The 17,187-nt window shown below is 56.8% G+C and overlaps 8 protein-coding genes across 8 annotated transcripts; 3 read left to right on the forward strand and 5 right to left on the reverse strand.

Moving 5' to 3' along the window:
- Positions 1-108: 108 nt before the first annotated feature.
- On the forward strand, positions 109-1,275 carry SCHCODRAFT_02604785 (uncharacterized protein; the record flags this gene model as incomplete). Its single annotated transcript, XM_050344127.1, has 4 exons — positions 109-271; positions 325-474; positions 675-770; positions 887-1,275. 4 exons carry the CDS (start codon positions 112-114, stop codon positions 985-987), a joined length of 507 nt encoding a protein of 168 aa, XP_050202683.1. The 3' UTR covers positions 988-1,275.
- SCHCODRAFT_02604788 (uncharacterized protein) lies at positions 1,226-3,151 on the reverse strand. Its single transcript, XM_003035359.2, has 7 exons — positions 2,553-3,151; positions 2,340-2,498; positions 2,208-2,285; positions 2,025-2,156; positions 1,840-1,968; positions 1,639-1,787; positions 1,226-1,583 (listed from the first exon to the last, which is right to left on the reverse strand). Exons 1-7 carry the CDS (start codon positions 3,060-3,062, stop codon positions 1,442-1,444), a joined length of 1,299 nt encoding a protein of 432 aa, XP_003035405.2. The 5' UTR covers positions 3,063-3,151; the 3' UTR covers positions 1,226-1,441.
- Positions 3,152-3,888: 737 nt separating this feature from the next.
- SCHCODRAFT_02482378 (uncharacterized protein) lies at positions 3,889-7,606 on the reverse strand (the record flags this gene model as incomplete). The annotated part of the gene is made up of 8 exons (XM_050342815.1): positions 3,889-5,024; positions 5,068-5,476; positions 5,535-5,890; positions 5,935-6,244; positions 6,299-6,535; positions 6,586-6,866; positions 6,920-7,334; positions 7,388-7,606. 8 exons carry the CDS (start codon positions 7,604-7,606, stop codon positions 3,889-3,891), a joined length of 3,363 nt encoding a protein of 1,120 aa, XP_050202684.1.
- Positions 7,607-9,215: 1,609 nt separating this feature from the next.
- On the reverse strand, positions 9,216-9,932 carry SCHCODRAFT_01274764 (uncharacterized protein). The gene is made up of 2 exons (XM_050341365.1): positions 9,543-9,932; positions 9,216-9,492 (listed from the first exon to the last, which is right to left on the reverse strand). The coding sequence occupies exon 1, from the start codon at positions 9,882-9,884 to the stop codon at positions 9,543-9,545; it is 342 nt and encodes a 113-aa protein (XP_050202685.1). The 5' UTR covers positions 9,885-9,932; the 3' UTR covers positions 9,216-9,492.
- On the forward strand, positions 9,863-12,137 carry SCHCODRAFT_02604797 (uncharacterized protein). Its single transcript, XM_050344128.1, has 18 exons — positions 9,863-9,933; positions 9,998-10,036; positions 10,091-10,101; positions 10,152-10,222; positions 10,275-10,323; positions 10,384-10,389; positions 10,445-10,502; positions 10,553-10,606; positions 10,665-10,690; positions 10,742-10,801; positions 10,853-10,864; positions 10,916-10,971; positions 11,024-11,127; positions 11,190-11,274; positions 11,324-11,372; positions 11,432-11,443; positions 11,496-11,608; positions 11,664-12,137. The coding sequence occupies exons 1-18, from the start codon at positions 9,908-9,910 to the stop codon at positions 11,778-11,780; spliced, it is 948 nt and encodes a 315-aa protein (XP_050202686.1). The 5' UTR covers positions 9,863-9,907; the 3' UTR covers positions 11,781-12,137.
- A 74-nt stretch (positions 12,138-12,211) lies between these two features.
- SCHCODRAFT_02523650 (uncharacterized protein) lies at positions 12,212-13,459 on the reverse strand. Its single transcript, XM_003035357.2, has 4 exons — positions 13,177-13,459; positions 13,027-13,128; positions 12,885-12,971; positions 12,212-12,660 (listed from the first exon to the last, which is right to left on the reverse strand). The coding sequence occupies exons 1-4, from the start codon at positions 13,427-13,429 to the stop codon at positions 12,566-12,568; spliced, it is 537 nt and encodes a 178-aa protein (XP_003035403.2). The 5' UTR covers positions 13,430-13,459; the 3' UTR covers positions 12,212-12,565.
- A 123-nt stretch (positions 13,460-13,582) lies between these two features.
- On the forward strand, positions 13,583-15,513 carry SCHCODRAFT_02482019 (P-loop containing nucleoside triphosphate hydrolase protein; the record flags this gene model as incomplete). Its single annotated transcript, XM_003036167.3, has 5 exons — positions 13,583-13,861; positions 13,917-14,361; positions 14,410-14,705; positions 14,763-15,303; positions 15,353-15,513. The coding sequence occupies 5 exons, from the start codon at positions 13,583-13,585 to the stop codon at positions 15,511-15,513; spliced, it is 1,722 nt and encodes a 573-aa protein (XP_003036213.2).
- A 216-nt stretch (positions 15,514-15,729) lies between these two features.
- Positions 15,730-17,133, reverse strand: SCHCODRAFT_02604801 (uncharacterized protein). Its single transcript, XM_003035356.2, has 2 exons — positions 16,300-17,133; positions 15,730-16,244 (listed from the first exon to the last, which is right to left on the reverse strand). The coding sequence occupies exons 1-2, from the start codon at positions 17,082-17,084 to the stop codon at positions 15,863-15,865; spliced, it is 1,167 nt and encodes a 388-aa protein (XP_003035402.1). The 5' UTR covers positions 17,085-17,133; the 3' UTR covers positions 15,730-15,862.
- Positions 17,134-17,187: the final 54 nt, after the last annotated feature.

Genomic DNA, 17,187 nt, shown 5'->3' on the forward strand with positions numbered 1-17,187 from the left:
CCACCGCGCCTGGTCACGAAGTCAAAACATTGTTCCGGCCCGGCGGTCCCGATCACACGTGAGCGCCATGAGCAGTACGCTTAGACCTGGCTATTGTACTCCCAAACCGTCATGTCGTCCCAGCTCTTCAACGCCAATCCGACCGTCTTTGCAGCGTCGTCTGCGCCAAAGGCGTCTCTGTATACAGGGAAGAACATATGGATGGAAGATATGGAAGAGGATGTGCCAGAGAATGATGGCGCAGAACCGATTGATCAGGAAGAGATCTTTGGTAAGCCTGGTTTGAAGGCTCGATATTCGAGCGCGGGGCTCACACCTTCGCAGACCTCATCCGAAATATATACGATCCTGAGCATCCCAACACGCTTGAGGAGCTGCGCGTTGTATCTGCGCCTCAGATCGCTATAGACCGCAACTTCATCGACGTCGAGTTCACGCCCACCGTCCCGCACTGCGGCATGTCGACCTTGATAGGTAATTGGTAATTCTTTCCGCCCGCGCCACCACATGCTGAACATGTCCACTTCCTACCTTTCCCTGTGATCCTTCTGGGCCCTGCTCCGCTCTCAACGGTCCCCCGACTCCCATCGCACCGCCCCGGCACGCACGATTGGCCTCCGCTCCTTTCTTTCTTCCGTCTGGTTTCTCTTGCGGCGGTCGTCGGGCGCTCCCAGGGCTGTCTATCCGCGTCCGCTTGCTTCGCAGCCTTCCAGACCGCTATAAAGTCGACATTCACGTCAAGCCCGGGTCGCATCAAAGTGAACATACGCGTAAGTCATTCATACAAACCTCATTCATATCGGGCTGACGATATCCTCCACACCTTTTCTTGGAATGTCTGACTTTTGGCTTCGCTCTTTTCTCGTCCTTCTTGGCACGCCAAAAGTGAACAAGCAGTTGAACGACAAGGAACGTGTGGCCGCCGCACTGGAGAACCAAGCCCTTCTCAACACCGTGGAGCAATGCCTGACTGGGCACGGCGCTTGATTATGATAGGCTCGCTGACTTTGACTTGCCGTTCGACTTCGCACTTGCTAAGTTGCTTCTTGCGATCTTCGACGGCCCCCTACCTCCGAGCGACATTCACTGCTCTTTCGGCATGCCGCCCACCTTCACTGTTGTACACCGCAACACAAACGCGCAGCGGAATTTTCTGAGCGGCCTCGCCACTGCTCACAACCGTCAGAGCAAGCCGCTGGGGGCTCGCGGATCCTGACGCTGGCCTCCAGCGGCTACTCCACCCGCCCCACCTGCCCAAATTGGTGTCGACACGGGACATGACGAAGCGAGGGAGATGCCGGGACACTGAAGTTCAACTAGATCATTGCCTTATAGGGAATGCCCTGATATAAATCCATGCTTGCGGCTCGCGCTCACTGGGACTGATACTAACACTGTGTATTGATATGTCAACTATCATGTATTGAAAGCCGCTCGCAGCCTAAGCATCCGGCGGACGCGCGGGCTCATTGACAATAAGGCCAGTTGGGTCGCGTGTATTGCGGCCCTTGCGACGCGGCCTCTGCACCTTCGCCTGTCCAACGAATTTCGCTTCGTCATCTTTGATGATGTCTAGCTCCCATCTGTAATAGGCGGTCAATAGCGGACAAACGTGCATGTACAACGGAGTAAACTTACACTTGCCACGCACGATCAGTACGGTTATCGCCGTGAGCCTCGACGAGCTCGTCAAGCACTATCTCCAGGTTCTCGTAGAAGTTGTAGCGCGTGCGGTCCGTTCCCCCTTCGTTATTCTTCGGCCGAAGGAGGGGATGGGCGACCTTGCGCTGAATAAAGTGAGTTACTGACGAAAAGTACCGACGCATAGGGAAGGCTTACCATGAGCGCAAATGTTGCCTTGCGTTGGTTTGTCACGTCGCGCGTGCCGTAGGCCTCATAATCCTTAAGTATGTACTGCGTGAATTCTTCGAGTGGTATCTCCTGGCCCGCCTCAATGGACTTGAAGAGCTGCGAGCGCGCGTTAGGCCTCACGAGTGAGCTGTCTGAACGGCACCCTTACTCACCACCTTACGAAATGAGCTACGTATCTCGGTGGCTGATGAGGTGATGAAGTCTTGAACCTTCTCCTTGATAGTAGGGTGGTAGTTATAGATATAGTCGATTTGGAAGCGCGCGAGGTTAGCTTCGACAAAGTCCTGCTCGCGACGATGTGAGCAGGGAGTGAGGACAGGAATCATAGTACATACAATCGCGCGCTCCGAGATGTCTTCGTAGGTGTTTCGGGGAGCAACTAGGAAGTGTTGGTAGACCTTGACGAGTGCGTCCTGCATCAATGAGATGGGTGAGATCGTTTTGAGACTTGAAGCAGTACAACGCACCCGAAGGCCTGGCTGAGGCTCCCATTCTATAGCGATGGTGCGCTTCACGAGTTCCATATCGTGCTCGAGCTTGCGCTGGGATTCTTGCATGCACACGAGCATGTTCGTCATCATCCTCTGGGTAGCGGCGACGTACGGGATAGCCTGCGTTGGACTCCACTGTAGATGTAGGCGTGTAAGCAAAGGCTTCGTGCTATACAATGGCACACGCACTTCTGCAACGTCGTAAAGGAAGTTCCGTTGCGCTGTGTCGGTGATCTTCAACTCGTTTGCGATCCTATCGACGTGCCGCAGGTCGCGCGCATGCGATTGAGGCCCGAAGCTGGCTGCATCACCGTACATGAGGTGTCGTTGTTCATTATCCGTGTTGTTGCTGGATATGGCGCTTCGGGCGGTGGAGAGATCTCCTAGGGGCGGTCGCCCAGGGACTCCTGTGCCAGCTCGAGTCGCTGCTAACGTGTTTTCCGAGGTACCCGGACGTTCGTAGCCCATCTCCTCCCGGAAAGTAGAAGGACGAAGCCCAAGAGATGGAGGACCAGTGCTGGCGAGGTACTCTGCGCGACGCTGAGCAGAATGGTGGTTCTCGTTGTGCGTGTAGGGATGAACACGAGTTGTGGAATTCAGAAATGGCGTGCGTCGGTCGACACCGCCAGAGACTGACTCCTGACAGAGGGGGCTGTCACCAGTGGCTGAATTATATGAATAGTTTGGTTGGAAGGACATGGCCGAACATGGAGGCGGAGGTGAAAGCAGAGGCGCACGCTGCTCACCAGCTTGGCCCGGGCCCACGTGATGGATCCCCGAAAGTTCAACTTCAGCTTGCAGCGTGCCTTCATCTTCGCGCCACAGCTCTTGAGGCGGACGTGAAGAGCTCTCGCACAGACCTTGAGGTCAATAATATAGGAAAGATATTCCCCTAGGCTTACCGACCGAGTTCCTTCCTGTCCGCTACGATGATTGCTGGATGCATCGATGAACAGACTCAAATCAATACGCATCTTGAGCCGTCTCGGGAAAAGGGAAGTTCAAGCTCAGGTTGGGTGAAGAAGGGGACGAGGCGGCCGTGGAAGCGCTGACAATGGCATCATCGGTCGGTTGCGACCGCATGGACTCGCTCACATGACTTCTCGCTTCGCCTCTGCCATCGTCAAGGCGGATTTACAAGATAAAACAAATATTCGCAGCCATTGTACCGTACACAAAGTGAGTACCGGAGCAGCAAACATCTGGTCTAATGGTGTGGGTGAGGTACCGATTGATGGGCTGCTTCAGCGCGCTGCTGGGCTGTACAATCGATTGCGCGCGAAGTCCATGGGGCCGCAGGGTACCCCTCGTACTGGTGTGCAATATCTCTCCTTGCCCAGTGTTCTGTCGGCACTGAGAAATCGTCAAGACCGTCAGAACACTTCATAATCGAGACGTACAGGTTTGAACAGACCCGGGAGAGGCTGAGATCGAAGGCTGCGTCGGTCGTGGAATAGAAGGGTGAGTGACTGGACCGTGCAAGAAATCGCTGGGTTGCCAATAAAAGGGACTGAAGTGACAACAATTAATTCATAGAACACGAGAAAGGAAAACTGAGGACAACTGACCGCTCGTTTCCTAGTATGCCACCCGAATTTTTGTGGTGCTCCCTCGAGCTCAGTCGTTGGGAATGAGCATACATCATGGCGGGAGCGCTGCCACTATGCTCGGGTTGTGCCTGCATGGATGGGTAGCTAGCGGGGCGCGCAGAGGCTGTAGTCTCTGCTGCTCGGAAGCGTTTTGCAGGCGGCGGTCCCATCGACTCGTGATGCCCTGTGAAGGGGGCCTGAGACGCAGGTTGTCCTTGCGCAAGCAGATCGACAGACGTGCGAGGATTCCCAGCGCCTCTTTTCGAATGCGCAGGCCGCTGAGAAATGCTCGAACGAGCCTGCTCTTGGTTTGTAACTGCCTTCGTCTTCCTCTGTCGCTTTTTACCCGCTGTTTGCAGAGGCGCTCTGACGGTGGTATCATCCGCCTCAGCCGCCCGCTCAGCGACCTCTTCACGCGAAAGTCCAGGATAGCGAGTATGCGGCCGAAATGGGTCGAGGACAGCGGCACTGCGCAGTTGAGCAAGGTTCAGCACAAGGTCGGTCGGAGCTGCGTCGTGAAGATACTCGTCACTGTGTTCTGACCGTTGAAGGCGTTCTTGAACCTTGCGCCGAGACCTCGATGGAGCACACGCATATTGGCTGCAGTTGTGAAAGGCGTGTACAGCGGCGTCGATGGACTTCGAAATGATTAGCGTCTTAATCTGTCTGCCGCAGGAAATATTGTTTGCACTCACATCGATGTATACCCACACAGGACGACGCGTGCAGTCGGGCGTCAGTGAGGGGAAGCGGTAGGGCTGAAGTTCTTCGCCAAGCACCCATGGTCGGAGAAGGACACCAGCTACACGTCGTGTCTCTTCGTTGGCGAGAATCTCTTCAATCCGACCAAACTGGAACCCGGGTTGCGCCTCCGACTTCAGGACCACTATGCTCTGCAGTCGTGCGATGTCTCCGTTCGACAGGGTGACCCACTGGCACCAAGACAAGGGTGCTGCGGGATGGGCGATCGTGTCCAGAGGGCGCTGAAGTCCGTAAGCGCATGCCAGTGTACAGCTCCAGTTGATCCTGTCGATCTTCGGAATGCGCATGAAGGATCCTAGAAGGTCGATTACTAGTCGTATCTTGACGCGCAGACCACGGAGCACCAGACTCACCTGCCTTTGCTTCACCCGTAAACAGCTTATCCATACCCATGAGATGGACAAGGTATGGATCATCAAGAAGGCGGCGGACATTCTTGCCTGCTCGGAGGGGGCATACCATGTTCATGTCGTCCTTGTCGAAGTAAATACCGCCACTGAGGAGGTGCCGCACCGCATGTAGATGGCTGAACTGCATCGCAATATCGTGGCTGGGGGCGTGCCGATTTGAGTGCACACTACGCAGCCGGATTACTGCGTTGTAGGACTCGAACGACTCGGTTGCGAACAGTATGGCTGGGCCAAAACGACGGATATGGCGCGGGAGGTGTAAAATTAAGTGGAATTTTGGCTTATTGAACCACGATTTCGACCAGAGCGCTGTGCATGCAAGGAAGTCGTCGATGGAATGCTCTAACCTGATCTGATATGCCAACGTCAGAGTGCAGAACTTGAAGCTCGTGGTGAATATACCAGCTCACCAGGTACGCTTCTAATGACTTAAGCTCGGGCCGCAGCGCTAGCGGTGTCAGACGGCAGAGTGCGAGCCAAGCCTCGTATCTATTGTTGTCCACAAGATCAAACAGTACGGCAGGCGCAACTTGAGCAATAACCCGAAAGTCATGTCCCGTGAGGGAGCCCGCATATTGTACAAGCGTCTGACCTCGAAGCGGAGGAAGGCCGAGGTCAAAGACGTCGAGGCTGTCGAGCCGAGCGATCAGTTTCTTCTTCTTCCCATCATCCAGGAGCGAGATCGCGTCCCTCCAAAAGTACTTGACAAAGCCCAGGAGGACCGTATGAAGAACTTCGACCGGCGTATCTGCATTGGGATCGAGACCTTCGAGATGTAAGCTGATGTCCTTCAAGTGAACAACACGGTACCTGGAATACGGAGCCCTGGTTTGAATAGGTCAGCGGGCATGTCGTCCCGCAGCTCCCGCATGAGGGCTGCCAGATTGGCAGTGACCTTGTCTGCACCTTCCTCGTCACCGGCTTGCCGCAAGCGATGCGCCTTCTCCTTCTCCTCCGAGCACGCTTGGCCGAGTTTCGTCGAGAAGTGATCGAAATACTGATCCTTTACGCCTGTAGCGGTCGCGATGGAGCCTGCCGATGTAGGTGCGCCACGCAGAAAGCAATCAAGCTGTCGCTTGAGGGTTTCCCGAGTTTCCTCTATATTTCGTGGTGAGCCTACCTGTGGTGCGGTCATGATCTAGGCAGTGTGATGATTCTCAAGGACTGCACGCACGCTAAGGCTGTCGTATATGCGCTGTTGCTCCGACCGACCTGCGGGACAGTCTCGATGGAGGTTGCAGATGCGGCAATGGCATTTTCTGCGCGTTCCGATATGCGACGAGAGCTCGCTTTGCATCGGATTGTCGCCAAGCTTGTTGAGTATCCACGGTGCGAGGAGGACTACCTCCCGATGCACGTAGTTGTATGCTTCAACACCGTTCTCGCGAAGGTCCCTAAGGGCAGACATCAGCTTCTGTTCCAGCGGGAAACACTGTCATATATTTACACTAGCATATCGACGATACGCTCTAGCATCTCGAGCGGAGGCGCGATGTTCGAAGTGGCGAGGAAGTGGATGTGGTACATGAGATGCGCGTACTTTGGATCCAGGCCCGCAAGCGTGAATAGAAAAGAATTATGCTTGTTCCAACGCTTGGATTGGTTGCCAGACGTGTCGTCGCAGTACAACTCGATAGGCGGGGTGAAGACACGCTTCCCGTTGGCCTTGGTACGCCAGGGATTAGGAAGAGGCTCAGTCCACGGCATAATATCATGGTCAAGTGCGCCACCACACTTCACGCCTTGAGTTGCCTGCATCAGCTGTGGCCCGACATCAAAGGAAAATTGTCCTCACCTCTGATCTGGTTAGGGGATGGAAGTCTATGCTTGGGGTGGAGCTTCTCCAAGCTCACATAGTTGAGGAGGAGGTCGCTGCCCTTGAATTCAAGACATAGCGCGCCGTCAATAATATACTCCTTTCCGGAGCTATCGCACTCCATTGCGTGCCCTCTTCCCCAAACAAGTCCGTCGCGCTTGAACCAGCGCGTGACCATGGCTACATAGGGCGGACCGTCGTGGCTATCAACAAGCGCGGGCTCGTCTACGAAGAAATCTTGATCACCAGGACCACGATACATGGGCGCGCTCAGATTTCCGTGAACCTCCATACACCAGCGCTGCCCCTGAGCCTGTCGGTCGAACACATCGTTGGGGCCGTATTCTACAGGATAATCGTCAATATGCGGGCGCACGCAGGGGTTGGCCCATTCCTTCATGAATGAGCATGAGTGACCGCGGCGTTGAGGGCTGCAGGGGGACTTACGTGCTGCAAGATCTTCCCGAGGTCATTGACACAGTAGATATTGTCTAACGATCCTTCTACAACCTCCGTAGCAGCGCCTGCGCATGCTAGGATGGCATCGCGATGGTCATAGACTTGCTTGACACTCGGAAGCGTCGTCTCGCATCCGATAGCTCGACAGAACCAGCTGATGGTCTCGAGCTGGGAGTTCGACATCGAAGAGCGCGGGAAGGCGCTCATTATGTCCATCAAGCAGTCCTGCATCGAGTTTGTCAGCCTGCATGCTACGAAGAGCGCAAGGAACGCAACAAACCGCCTTCCCATTCCAAGGACTCCATTCTCTGTCGTCATCTACCAGAGAAACAGAAGCAAAAGGTGCGTCTGACTGAAGTCAGACTTGATCGCGTCGGGAGCCACGGTGCTTACTCACCTTTGTCGACGACTGGCGGGGGCGGCATGCGTAGCGCTTCGTCCATTGTACGCAGCGTATTGTCTTCTTCGCACGTGTCGTACCCTTCGTTCGCGCCAGCATCGCCAGCCTCACATGCTCCCAGAAACTCGTCAGAGTCAGCGAAAGTCGTTCTCGCCCAGGAGCCCGCGAAATTGTCGAAAAGCTGCTCTTCAGGATCGGAGGAAATGCGCGGGCCCGGTACCGTGATGCATCCGGGGGCGACTTCGGATGGGAGAGAAGTGTATTCAGGGTACGAAACGGTAAGTGGATCGAAACGCGAGTAAGGACGTGGAGTGTCACTGCTGGTGGTCGGATTCTCGTCGGACAGGCGTGCGCAATGTCCATTCTCGCTTTAGTCATGTTGTGGTCGTAGGACAGAGGGCGACGCACAGTTCCGGGGCGGTGGGGACTCCGCCTCGATGGACTGAGGGCTGCGCTGCACCTGCTCTATGTCCGTGGCGGAGGCGGGAGGCAAGCCGTCTTTGATGCGAAAAGTCTTCATGTGGACCGCTGTGAGCTCGTGACGCATAGCCTGGCTTTTTGGCTTCCAGTCCGACGCGTGAGGGCAGATTGTACACTGATATAGCTTGGTCCTCTTGTCGAACTTGAAGGCTGACCGAATCTGATTATCGCGAGGGCGCCGCTCGTAAGTGTATATACAGACCTTTTGGATGCTCTATGTTATTCTTCTGTTGCTTGTGAGCTTGTATTGACCCGTCCTCCCACTGCATCTCGGAAAGCTGCGCGTGCGACGTGCTCATATTCATTCGGAAGGATGCACGATGAGGGTTATGGACAAGTGCTACTCTCTACAAGTCCGCCGGACTTTGCCGCTGATCAGCGACGTCACAGGCCCCGCTCGGGCGCTCTGGCCGACAGCCCGCGCCGCGCTGGGAATCCGCCGGCAAGGGGTTCACTGAGCGCCCATGACATGCTCCGCTGGAGAGCCAGAGGCTTGTCCTGCCAGCGCTTTCTGGTGACTGCGTCGCTGGTGTCATTCTGGAAGCCGCTGCCGGTTTTTTTCCGCTGCGCGTTTGTGTTGCGGTGTAATAACGACTTCCTGTAGCATAGGCAAAACCCTGACGACTTCGCGATGATCGACTTTATCGTCCTACGGGCGCTCTCTTAGCGCTCCATGCGCAGGAAGGTGCTTCGTCGACTTCGCTGTTCAGCGAGACCTTCTCTTCTGTTGGACCCTCGCTCGCAGCGTCCTCCTCATTGGACGAAGACGCTCATTGGTAAGTACGCCTTCGCCTTGCATGCTCTGAATCAGAACGCGCTCCTTCGCACGATGTTATGAACCTGAGAAGGAGCCCTGCGGGTGCGTCCGCGCCGCAGGAAGCTTTGCATGCTCTGAGAAGGCTGAAATACCTCGCCGCACGACGCGGTTGCAGGTACAGATCATCATCGATTGGAAGGCCTGCCCTATACAAAGCGAAGATCTATCGGAAGTTGTGGGAAGAATAGGATCTGCAACGCATTCAGAGGACCCCATCAAAGATCCCGTCCTCCCCAGATGGACGGCGCGGCCGTCTGGTCGACCTTCGGGATGTGGAGGCGCTTGCTCGCTGCTTGACCCGCGATGCTGGTGGCGTTCAGGTCGAACAAGAGGCCCAGAAACGAGGGTCTGGTCGGCATGCGGGCAGTCGGAGGATAGCACGAAAGTGTGAGAAACCTTGGTCCTGTGTCAGAACTTTCACGTTGAACGGCAACGAATGGAGCTACCTAATCCAGCCTCTCCGCAAGTCCGGGCGCTTGCCATCCCCTCCCAATCCTTCCCTGCCATCCCACGCTGCGCTCGGACTCCCATCGCTCACAAGACTCGCCTGTTTGGCGTATCTTGCGCGCCCATGCCGACGGGTGCACCCGGCCCCCGTCAGGATGCCGGGATGTCGCGCTGGTGTCGCGCGCGCACACACCCTGGGCCCCCCATTTAGCTGATGCGCATTTCATGAACTTTCTGATGATCAACGCGGAGAAGCTCGCGGCGACCACAATTGCGTCGCGTGCCTCGGCGTGCGCCGTTATATACGCAAGCGCGCGCAGTTTTCGCCCCTCCCTGCCCATTCGCCCCGGGACTGTAGAAAGCCATGGCACCCACCGCGCTCGATCTCACGTATGCCTATTCCGTAGTACTGGTGTGAAGGGAATGGACGCTGACGCGGGCGCTTGAACGACAGGCTGGGCATGCTGTTTAGCTCCCTGGTGCTGTCCTCTGTGTGCGTGCTGTTATCACACTGCTAGATCGTTGTCTCTGACCCGGTCACTGTTAGCCTTTACGGATGTGCGGCTATTGCTTTGGGTCTTCGGTCGCGTGGCTTAATGTGCCTACAGGTAGTTTGCTTCAGGGCTGGCACTACTATCGTGTGTATGCCAGGAAGGACAGCTGGGTGTACAAGGGCCTGGTGCGTGTGCTGGACTGTCGACGATGACCCCAACCACTGACGATCTTGCCAGGTCATCTTCATCCTCGTCTTCGACACTGTTCAACAGGGAATGTTTGCTTGTGAGCGATCTTGCCCCATCATTTGCCTCCGTCGATAATTGACATGTGTTTTCCCGGCAGCATCTGGTGCGATCCCGATACTCCCTTTCATACTCCCCTCCCGTCTGACCGTACCTCGCAGTCTACTGGTACTGCGTGACAAACCATGGCAATTCGTTGGCGCTGGGCCAACTTGAAGGGTAGGCCGAGATCCCTGCTTCCGCTGTACATTCCGCTCATGATCCCACAGCACGCTCGCTTACCAGGTGCTCTTCGTTGGCCTGCTGGCCTTTGTTGTCCAGCTGTATGCGATGCGTTCGTCTCTATGAGGAAGTCTGCTCAACGATCTCTTCCTTCTCTAGATTCTACTGCCATCGTGTATACCGCCGTACGTACTCTTGTTGAACGACCACGACGATTTACTGACTGACTTTCGCAGTGAGTCACGGGAACTACTATGTGACCGCTCTCCTCATTGCGTCTGCCATCTCCGCTTTCAGTAAGTCCTTCCATCCATTGATTCCTCCGTTTGCTGACATCGCGTCCTAAGCTTGTACTTTCGGTACGTAGAGAGTACAACGTCTCCTGTTATCTTTCTGAGCGAGAATCACAGTCTTCTCGGTCCGCTGCGCGCAGATGTCGACGTTCGCGGAATTGCCGGCAATTAAGGTGGATATCCTCGCCCCGCAAAACCCACTGACCTTGTACTGACGACTCCCAGAACATCAACATTGCGATTAACATCACCTCCGCGGCGACCGACGTGCTCATCTCGATTTCGATGATCTTCTGCTTGCAACAGTCGAAGACGGGCTTCAAGCGATCGTGAGTCATCCATTCGCCCACCAACCGACGAAAAGGAGATGTTGACGTACTTTGTGATAAAGGAACGACGTGCTCAACCGCTTGATCGTGTTCACCTTCAACACCGGATTGCCGACGAGCTTCACCGCTCTCTGGTGTTGCATTGCCGTACGTCAAGTAATTGAGTCGAGGATATATCTTGCTAACGATTCTAAAGATCAACGTCTGGCCCGACACCTTCATCTACATGCTTACCTTCTTCCTTGGTCAGTCTCCTCGTCGTTGTGATCTGGCACACTGGCTAACCTCAAGCGAATATTTTCAGAGGGTCGCCTGTGTAAGTCATCCCTCCCTCTGCCTACCGAAAACGCATGCTAATATGTGTCTAGTCACCAACTGCCTGATGGTCACGCTCAACAGTCGTGAGCACATCCAGCAGTCGCTCGCTGGCGGCCACAGCGACAGCTATGCCCTCTCCAGCCGCGATCGATCCGGCCCTCGCGTAAGCCCTCACCATATTTCCTGCCGCTCGTCGTTCGGGCTGACACCCCTCGTAGCTCCAGGGAACCGGCGCGTCCACGGGCGCCATCGCTGTCCGCATCGACACCTCGCAGCAGATGGACGGCTTGGACGACTACAAGCAGCACCCGAGCGAGTCGCAGTTCAAGTCATAGACCGCTCGCCCGCCTTCAGGGTCCCGCTCCGAGTAGACCGGGCGCGTGTGCGAGTAGGAACTCTCGTGCGACTGTCGGTGCCAATCAGTCGCACCTCGTTCATGACCACCCGCCGCACGCCGCCCCATAAGCCGCCGCTCAAAATCGCCATCACCTTCACTTCTTACAGTACCGACCCCTCGCGTATTTTTACTTGTCTACGTTCCTCTCGTTACACATATACAGTAGCCGTTTGTCTGCGCCTTCACCGTCTAAGTAGACATGTAAAATATTGGGCCATTATTGCATATGCATGTACTTAGAGCACATAGGGCTGTAAGACTGAAGACACTTATTCTGACTGCGCTGCGTGAGACAGGGGAGGGCTTGCCATACCTTTCGAGTGCGTCGCACTGTCGCGCGGGCACCCAGGGCTTCCGACGCGCTGAAGGAGCGAATTTGGCATATTGAGGCAGTGATCTTCGACGACATCTTAAGGCGGGACAGAAAATTAAGTGGTGGGGCATGTATCCTTATTCTGATGTACAGAAGACGCGGTCCTCCTGGTGCACAGGCCGCCCGGATGTACAGAAGGCAAGGTATTGAGCGCTTGATGGCAAGGTCAAGCCGGGCGATCACTCCGCCAACGAATCCCTCGAGAGCGAAGGGACCACCCTGATATGTCGAAGAGGCCACCCGTCGCACAGAGAAGGGATCACCCCCGTACAGAGAAGGGATCGCCCTCAGATGGAGAAGGGATCACCCCCGGACGGAGAAGGGACCGCCCTCAGATAGAGAGGGGATCACTACTCTATTGAGAAGGGGTACTCGTCGTCGAACTCGAACTTATCGAGGACCCGCGCATGCGTTTCGAAGAACTTTGTTAGTTCCGCGTCGAGTTCTGCGAAGCGTGTCAGCATCGGTGGTAAAGTGTATTGCTTGACGAAAGGGAAGGAGTGCTGCATGACGGAGGAAAGAGGTGTTGCACGACGGAGGATAGAGTCAAGCGACGCAAGGAAAAAAAGATTGAAGGCAAGGGAGAGTGCTGGGTGGATTCGGAAACGAGGGGCGGAGAGGGAGAGGTAACTGCGTAGCGCAGAAAAGGATGTAGGACTTCATACATACCTTCTAGCGTCATGGGTTTAGTGCACTGCATCGAGTAGTGGTCAGAGTGCTCGTGCAGGATCTGAAGGGTTGGCGGTAGCGGTGTGCCTGCGTGATCGGTAGGTTAGAGCACGTTCGACAGGGACGACGGATCGCCGCTCACCCTCTTTGAGAACGTAGATCGTCACATTCCTCCCCCGGAAGTTCCGCACCACCTCCTGGAACATTGGGCTCAGTGGTGGTCGCAGCGAGCACCCATTCGGCCCTGTAGCGCGTGTCAGTACGCCCACACCCGGTGCACCGCGCTACGCACCGATGAAGTTGGGCCCCTCGGCGGGGAGCACCTTCCCGTCTTTCAACTTGAGGTCATAACTAAGGCGTCCGTTCGCGCGCTGCTGCTCGTAGTCGCGCAAGCGAATATTTCGCCCGGACTGAACGCGCGCGAGCTCCGTCGGGACTACATCCGTGTAGCGCCCAATAAGAGGTCTACCTCCAGTGGACGCCCAACGGCGCGCGGTTGAGAAGGCCCTTGGTGTGAAGAAGGGACGAGGGAAGGCGGCGAGCATGATGAGTGCTACTTGAGTGCTACGCAGAACACGGCTAAATTAGGCGCGCATTGACATTTACGCTGCTTAGGTAAGCATGGCGTGGGGGAGTCACCTGGCGGCGGCGCAAGTTCCCTTCAGAATCATCACTGACAACCGTCTGTCATGCATGTCATGCTTCGACTTGCGAAGCCGAACGTAGCAGCGCAGACCCGCTTCGAGCCGCTTGCTGCGCGTCGTCCAGGGCTGCTGCTGTTCTACCATACGCGGTGCCACACTACTGATGCGTCCAAAGATGCCACACTCATTCATATCCCCAAGGCAAACGTATACCGCTTTGGCGACGGAAACCATGCGCCGCCCGCGCTCCGGGACCTCGAGTGGACCGTGAAGCCTGGCGAAAACTGGGCTGTCATTGGCTCCGGGACGGGACACAAGACGACGGTCTTCGAGGTAGGACAATCTCTGCTTCGTATAAGGCGTTTGGTTATTGAAGACTGTTCGACAGACGCTTACGGGCCACCACCGTATCACTCCGTACCCTCCGGGCGGGCCCTTACCCTTCCTCACGAAGAAGGGAATAGATCCCTTGACGAGCGTCACGCTCGTCTCATTCGCGAACCGCGCCCGTGCGCACGGAGGCGGGTTCTACGATTACACAGCTCGCTACGGCGCTGTCCGCGATGAGGACCGCATAACCCTGCGCCAGAGCATGTTCCCAGAGACGATCCCACGGGAGAAATTTGAGTTTGAAGACGACGATGCGGTCGAGCCGCCGCCTCCCATATCCCCTGAGAAGCTTGCCTTCTTCGGGCGCCTCGTCGACGCTCTAGGGCTGCAAGAGCTGCTTGACCTACCGCGTGTCGCGCTCAGTAATGGGCAGACCCGCCGCGCGCGTATCATCAGCGCTTTGCTGAAGCAGCCCGAACTTCTTTTGCTTGACGAGCCGCTCAGTGAGTATATTGCCCTCTTGTCATTCGCATCCTGTTAACGCCATGCAGCCGGCCTCGACGTGCAGAGCCGACCCCGCCTACTTCACACCCTGAAGGAGTTGCACGAAAACCGCTCGCCGTACATCCTCCTCGGCCTGCGGACACACGACGAGATCCCGGAGTGGATCACACACCTCGCGCTTGTGCGCGGAGACCGCGTCATCGTCGGCGATAAAGCCCACGTCCTCGCGGACGAGGCCGCCCACCAGGCGCGCACCGCTGAGGAAGCGAAAACCCAGCTGGCCCCCGCCGGCGACATCCTCGTCGACATGCGCGGCGTCGGCGTAAAGTACGGGAACAGAGTCGTAAGCGCACCTCCCCATGCATATTCAGACGACAAGCTCATTCATTCGGCTCCCCAGGTCCTCGACAACCTCGACTGGCAGATCCGCCAGGGCGAGCGCTGGCACCTCCAAGGCAGCAACGGCTCCGGGAAGACGACGCTCATGTCCCTCCTCACCGGCGACCACCCGCAGTCCTACACGCAGAAGCACCTGCACCTCTTCTCCAAGCCGCGCTCCCGCACGCCCACGCCCCAGCTGCACTCGCTCATCGGCGTCCTCTCACCTGAGCTGTTCGACGCCTTCCCGCGGCGGCCGGGTGTGACGGCCTGGGAGGCTGTCGGCACGGGTTTCGACGGCGGCTTCGTGCCCGGGGGCGAGCAGGGCGTCGGTAAGGGTATCATGGCGCCGCCCGATATCCCCTGGCGCCTCTCGCGGATGGAAGAGGTTTTCGCGGCTCTCGGCCCTGATGCGTGGGTGGGGAACGCGGTTGGGGAGGCGACAGAGGCGTTCAAGCAGCGTCCCTTCGCGGACCTGACCATCGGCGAGCAGCGCATGGCGCTCCTGATGCGTGCGCTGGTTGGCAAAGCACCTCTGGTATTGCTCGACGAAGTGTGGAGTGGTCAGTCGCACGGCTCGGCAATCGAGTTGGCTAGCTGATGCTGTTGTAGGAATGGATCAGGGCATGATTCGTGCGGCGCGCAAGTACCTTCGAGGAGACGCAATCAGCCCCGAGCAGGCGGCGGTTGTCATCACCCATTGGGAAGAGGAGGTGCCCTGGAAGAAGGAAGAGGGACTGAAGACCTTCCGACTCAACCCCAGAAAGTGGTAAAGGCCCCAACACTTCAGTCCATGGTAGACACGTCTGGAGGAAATGCATGAGGGTGGTGAATGACCTTCACCATGTTCTCTTGGTTCAAGTGCGACAATCTTGACCTTGCGTCTGTCGCGGTCCGCGTGCAATCTCATTGACCTCCCGTTAGGTCTGAGTTTATTGGCGTGGATGAAGAGGTTGACTCACTGCACTTGAAGTTGACGGTCCGTGACACAACAGCGCATCCATCACCAAAGCCGCGTAGTCAAAGACGATGCGGTAGATAGCAATACACAGCACGATAGGGATACAGGAGCATGGAAATTGAAGATATAGGCGAGAAATGGTCACAGACGCGCAGACGAGCTCATAGGATGACATCGTCCCAATCACCCCACTCCCCACCTACCGGCCGCACCTTCACCTTCTCGCCATACTGTCCAAAGTAGTGCGCTTTGTACCACGACTTCATCTCCTCCTCGCTGAAGGGGCCAAAAGTCTGGTCCGGCGCATCCGTCCCCGGCATGTCCCACTTGTATTCGTACTTGACATCTGCGGACGGTGGGTCCCAGTCCGGTTCGACGAGGCCGGAGGAGCGTACGGAGCGTACGAGTTCTTCGTAGGTCCTCGAGTAGACATCGACATCGCCGACGGACATGATGTTGGAGGCGAGATGGGTGATGGTTTCGACGGCGGTCGGGCCTGAGGGGGCTTTATCGACCTGCATGCTATTGCTGTTTGGCTTGTGACTGGGGGATTGGCATATGAGCATGAATACCACAGCAGAATAAGAGATGAACACACCCTTTCTTCTTCGCCACAGCGCCCAAACGCTGCAAGGCCTCGAGCACCGACTCGCCCTTCTTCAGGAAGGGCACGAGCTGCAGCTCAAGCGCCGGCTTCCCCCCACTCTGCTCGATCTCGCGCTCCTCGGCCTTCATCTTCTCCCTCTGTATCCGATCCTGCTCGCGCTTCCGCCTCCGCGCCAGCTTGATCTGCCGCTCGTCCACGCCCTCCATCCACCGATCGTGCACCGCGTGCGCGTCGAAGGAGCGCACGTAGCTCCCGTCCTCGGTGAACTTCCCCTCCTCCATCTCCTCGCGCATGTTGAACGACGAGAGCTCGAAGCCCATGCCCTCCTTCTTCTTCCGCTCCGCCGCGTCCTCGTCTTCGGGCTCGTCGCTCTCCTCGGACTCGTCGCCTTCGCGCGCGCCGTCGTTGAACTCCTGCCCCTCGATGTCCCCCAGCCGGAGGTACTCGGTCTTCTTCTTCTTCGCGCTCTCGCCCGCCTTGTCGTCGTCCTTGTCCCCCACTGCGAACATGTCGTCTTCTTCCTCTTCCTCCTTCCCCTTCTGCCGACTGAACACCACCCCCTCCCCCTCGTCGCTTGAGTCAGAGTCGTAGCCCTCAGTCTTGACGCGTCCTTTGCGATGTGCGCTGGGGTCCTCTAGACCCTCATTGACTTTCTCCTCGAAGTTAGCTGGATCGTCCACTGGCTCAACAAAGCGCGTCTTTTTTGTCGCGTGGCCCGTCCTCGGCACGTCCTCAGTCGAGGGGCCCGCGCGCTTCTTTCCTGCCTTCGTAGCCATAGTCGTCGTGTCGATAGTTGGGTGGTCGTGAATGTCAGTGTTGAGTGGGAAGTGGCTCTCCGGCCCGAGCGGCGCGCGATCGAATGCGCTCCCGCAAATGGCA

This window comes from Schizophyllum commune (genome assembly GCF_000143185.2).
Source record: "Schizophyllum commune H4-8 unplaced genomic scaffold SCHCOscaffold_1, whole genome shotgun sequence".
Classification (NCBI taxonomy): Eukaryota; Fungi; Basidiomycota; class Agaricomycetes; order Agaricales; family Schizophyllaceae; genus Schizophyllum; species Schizophyllum commune.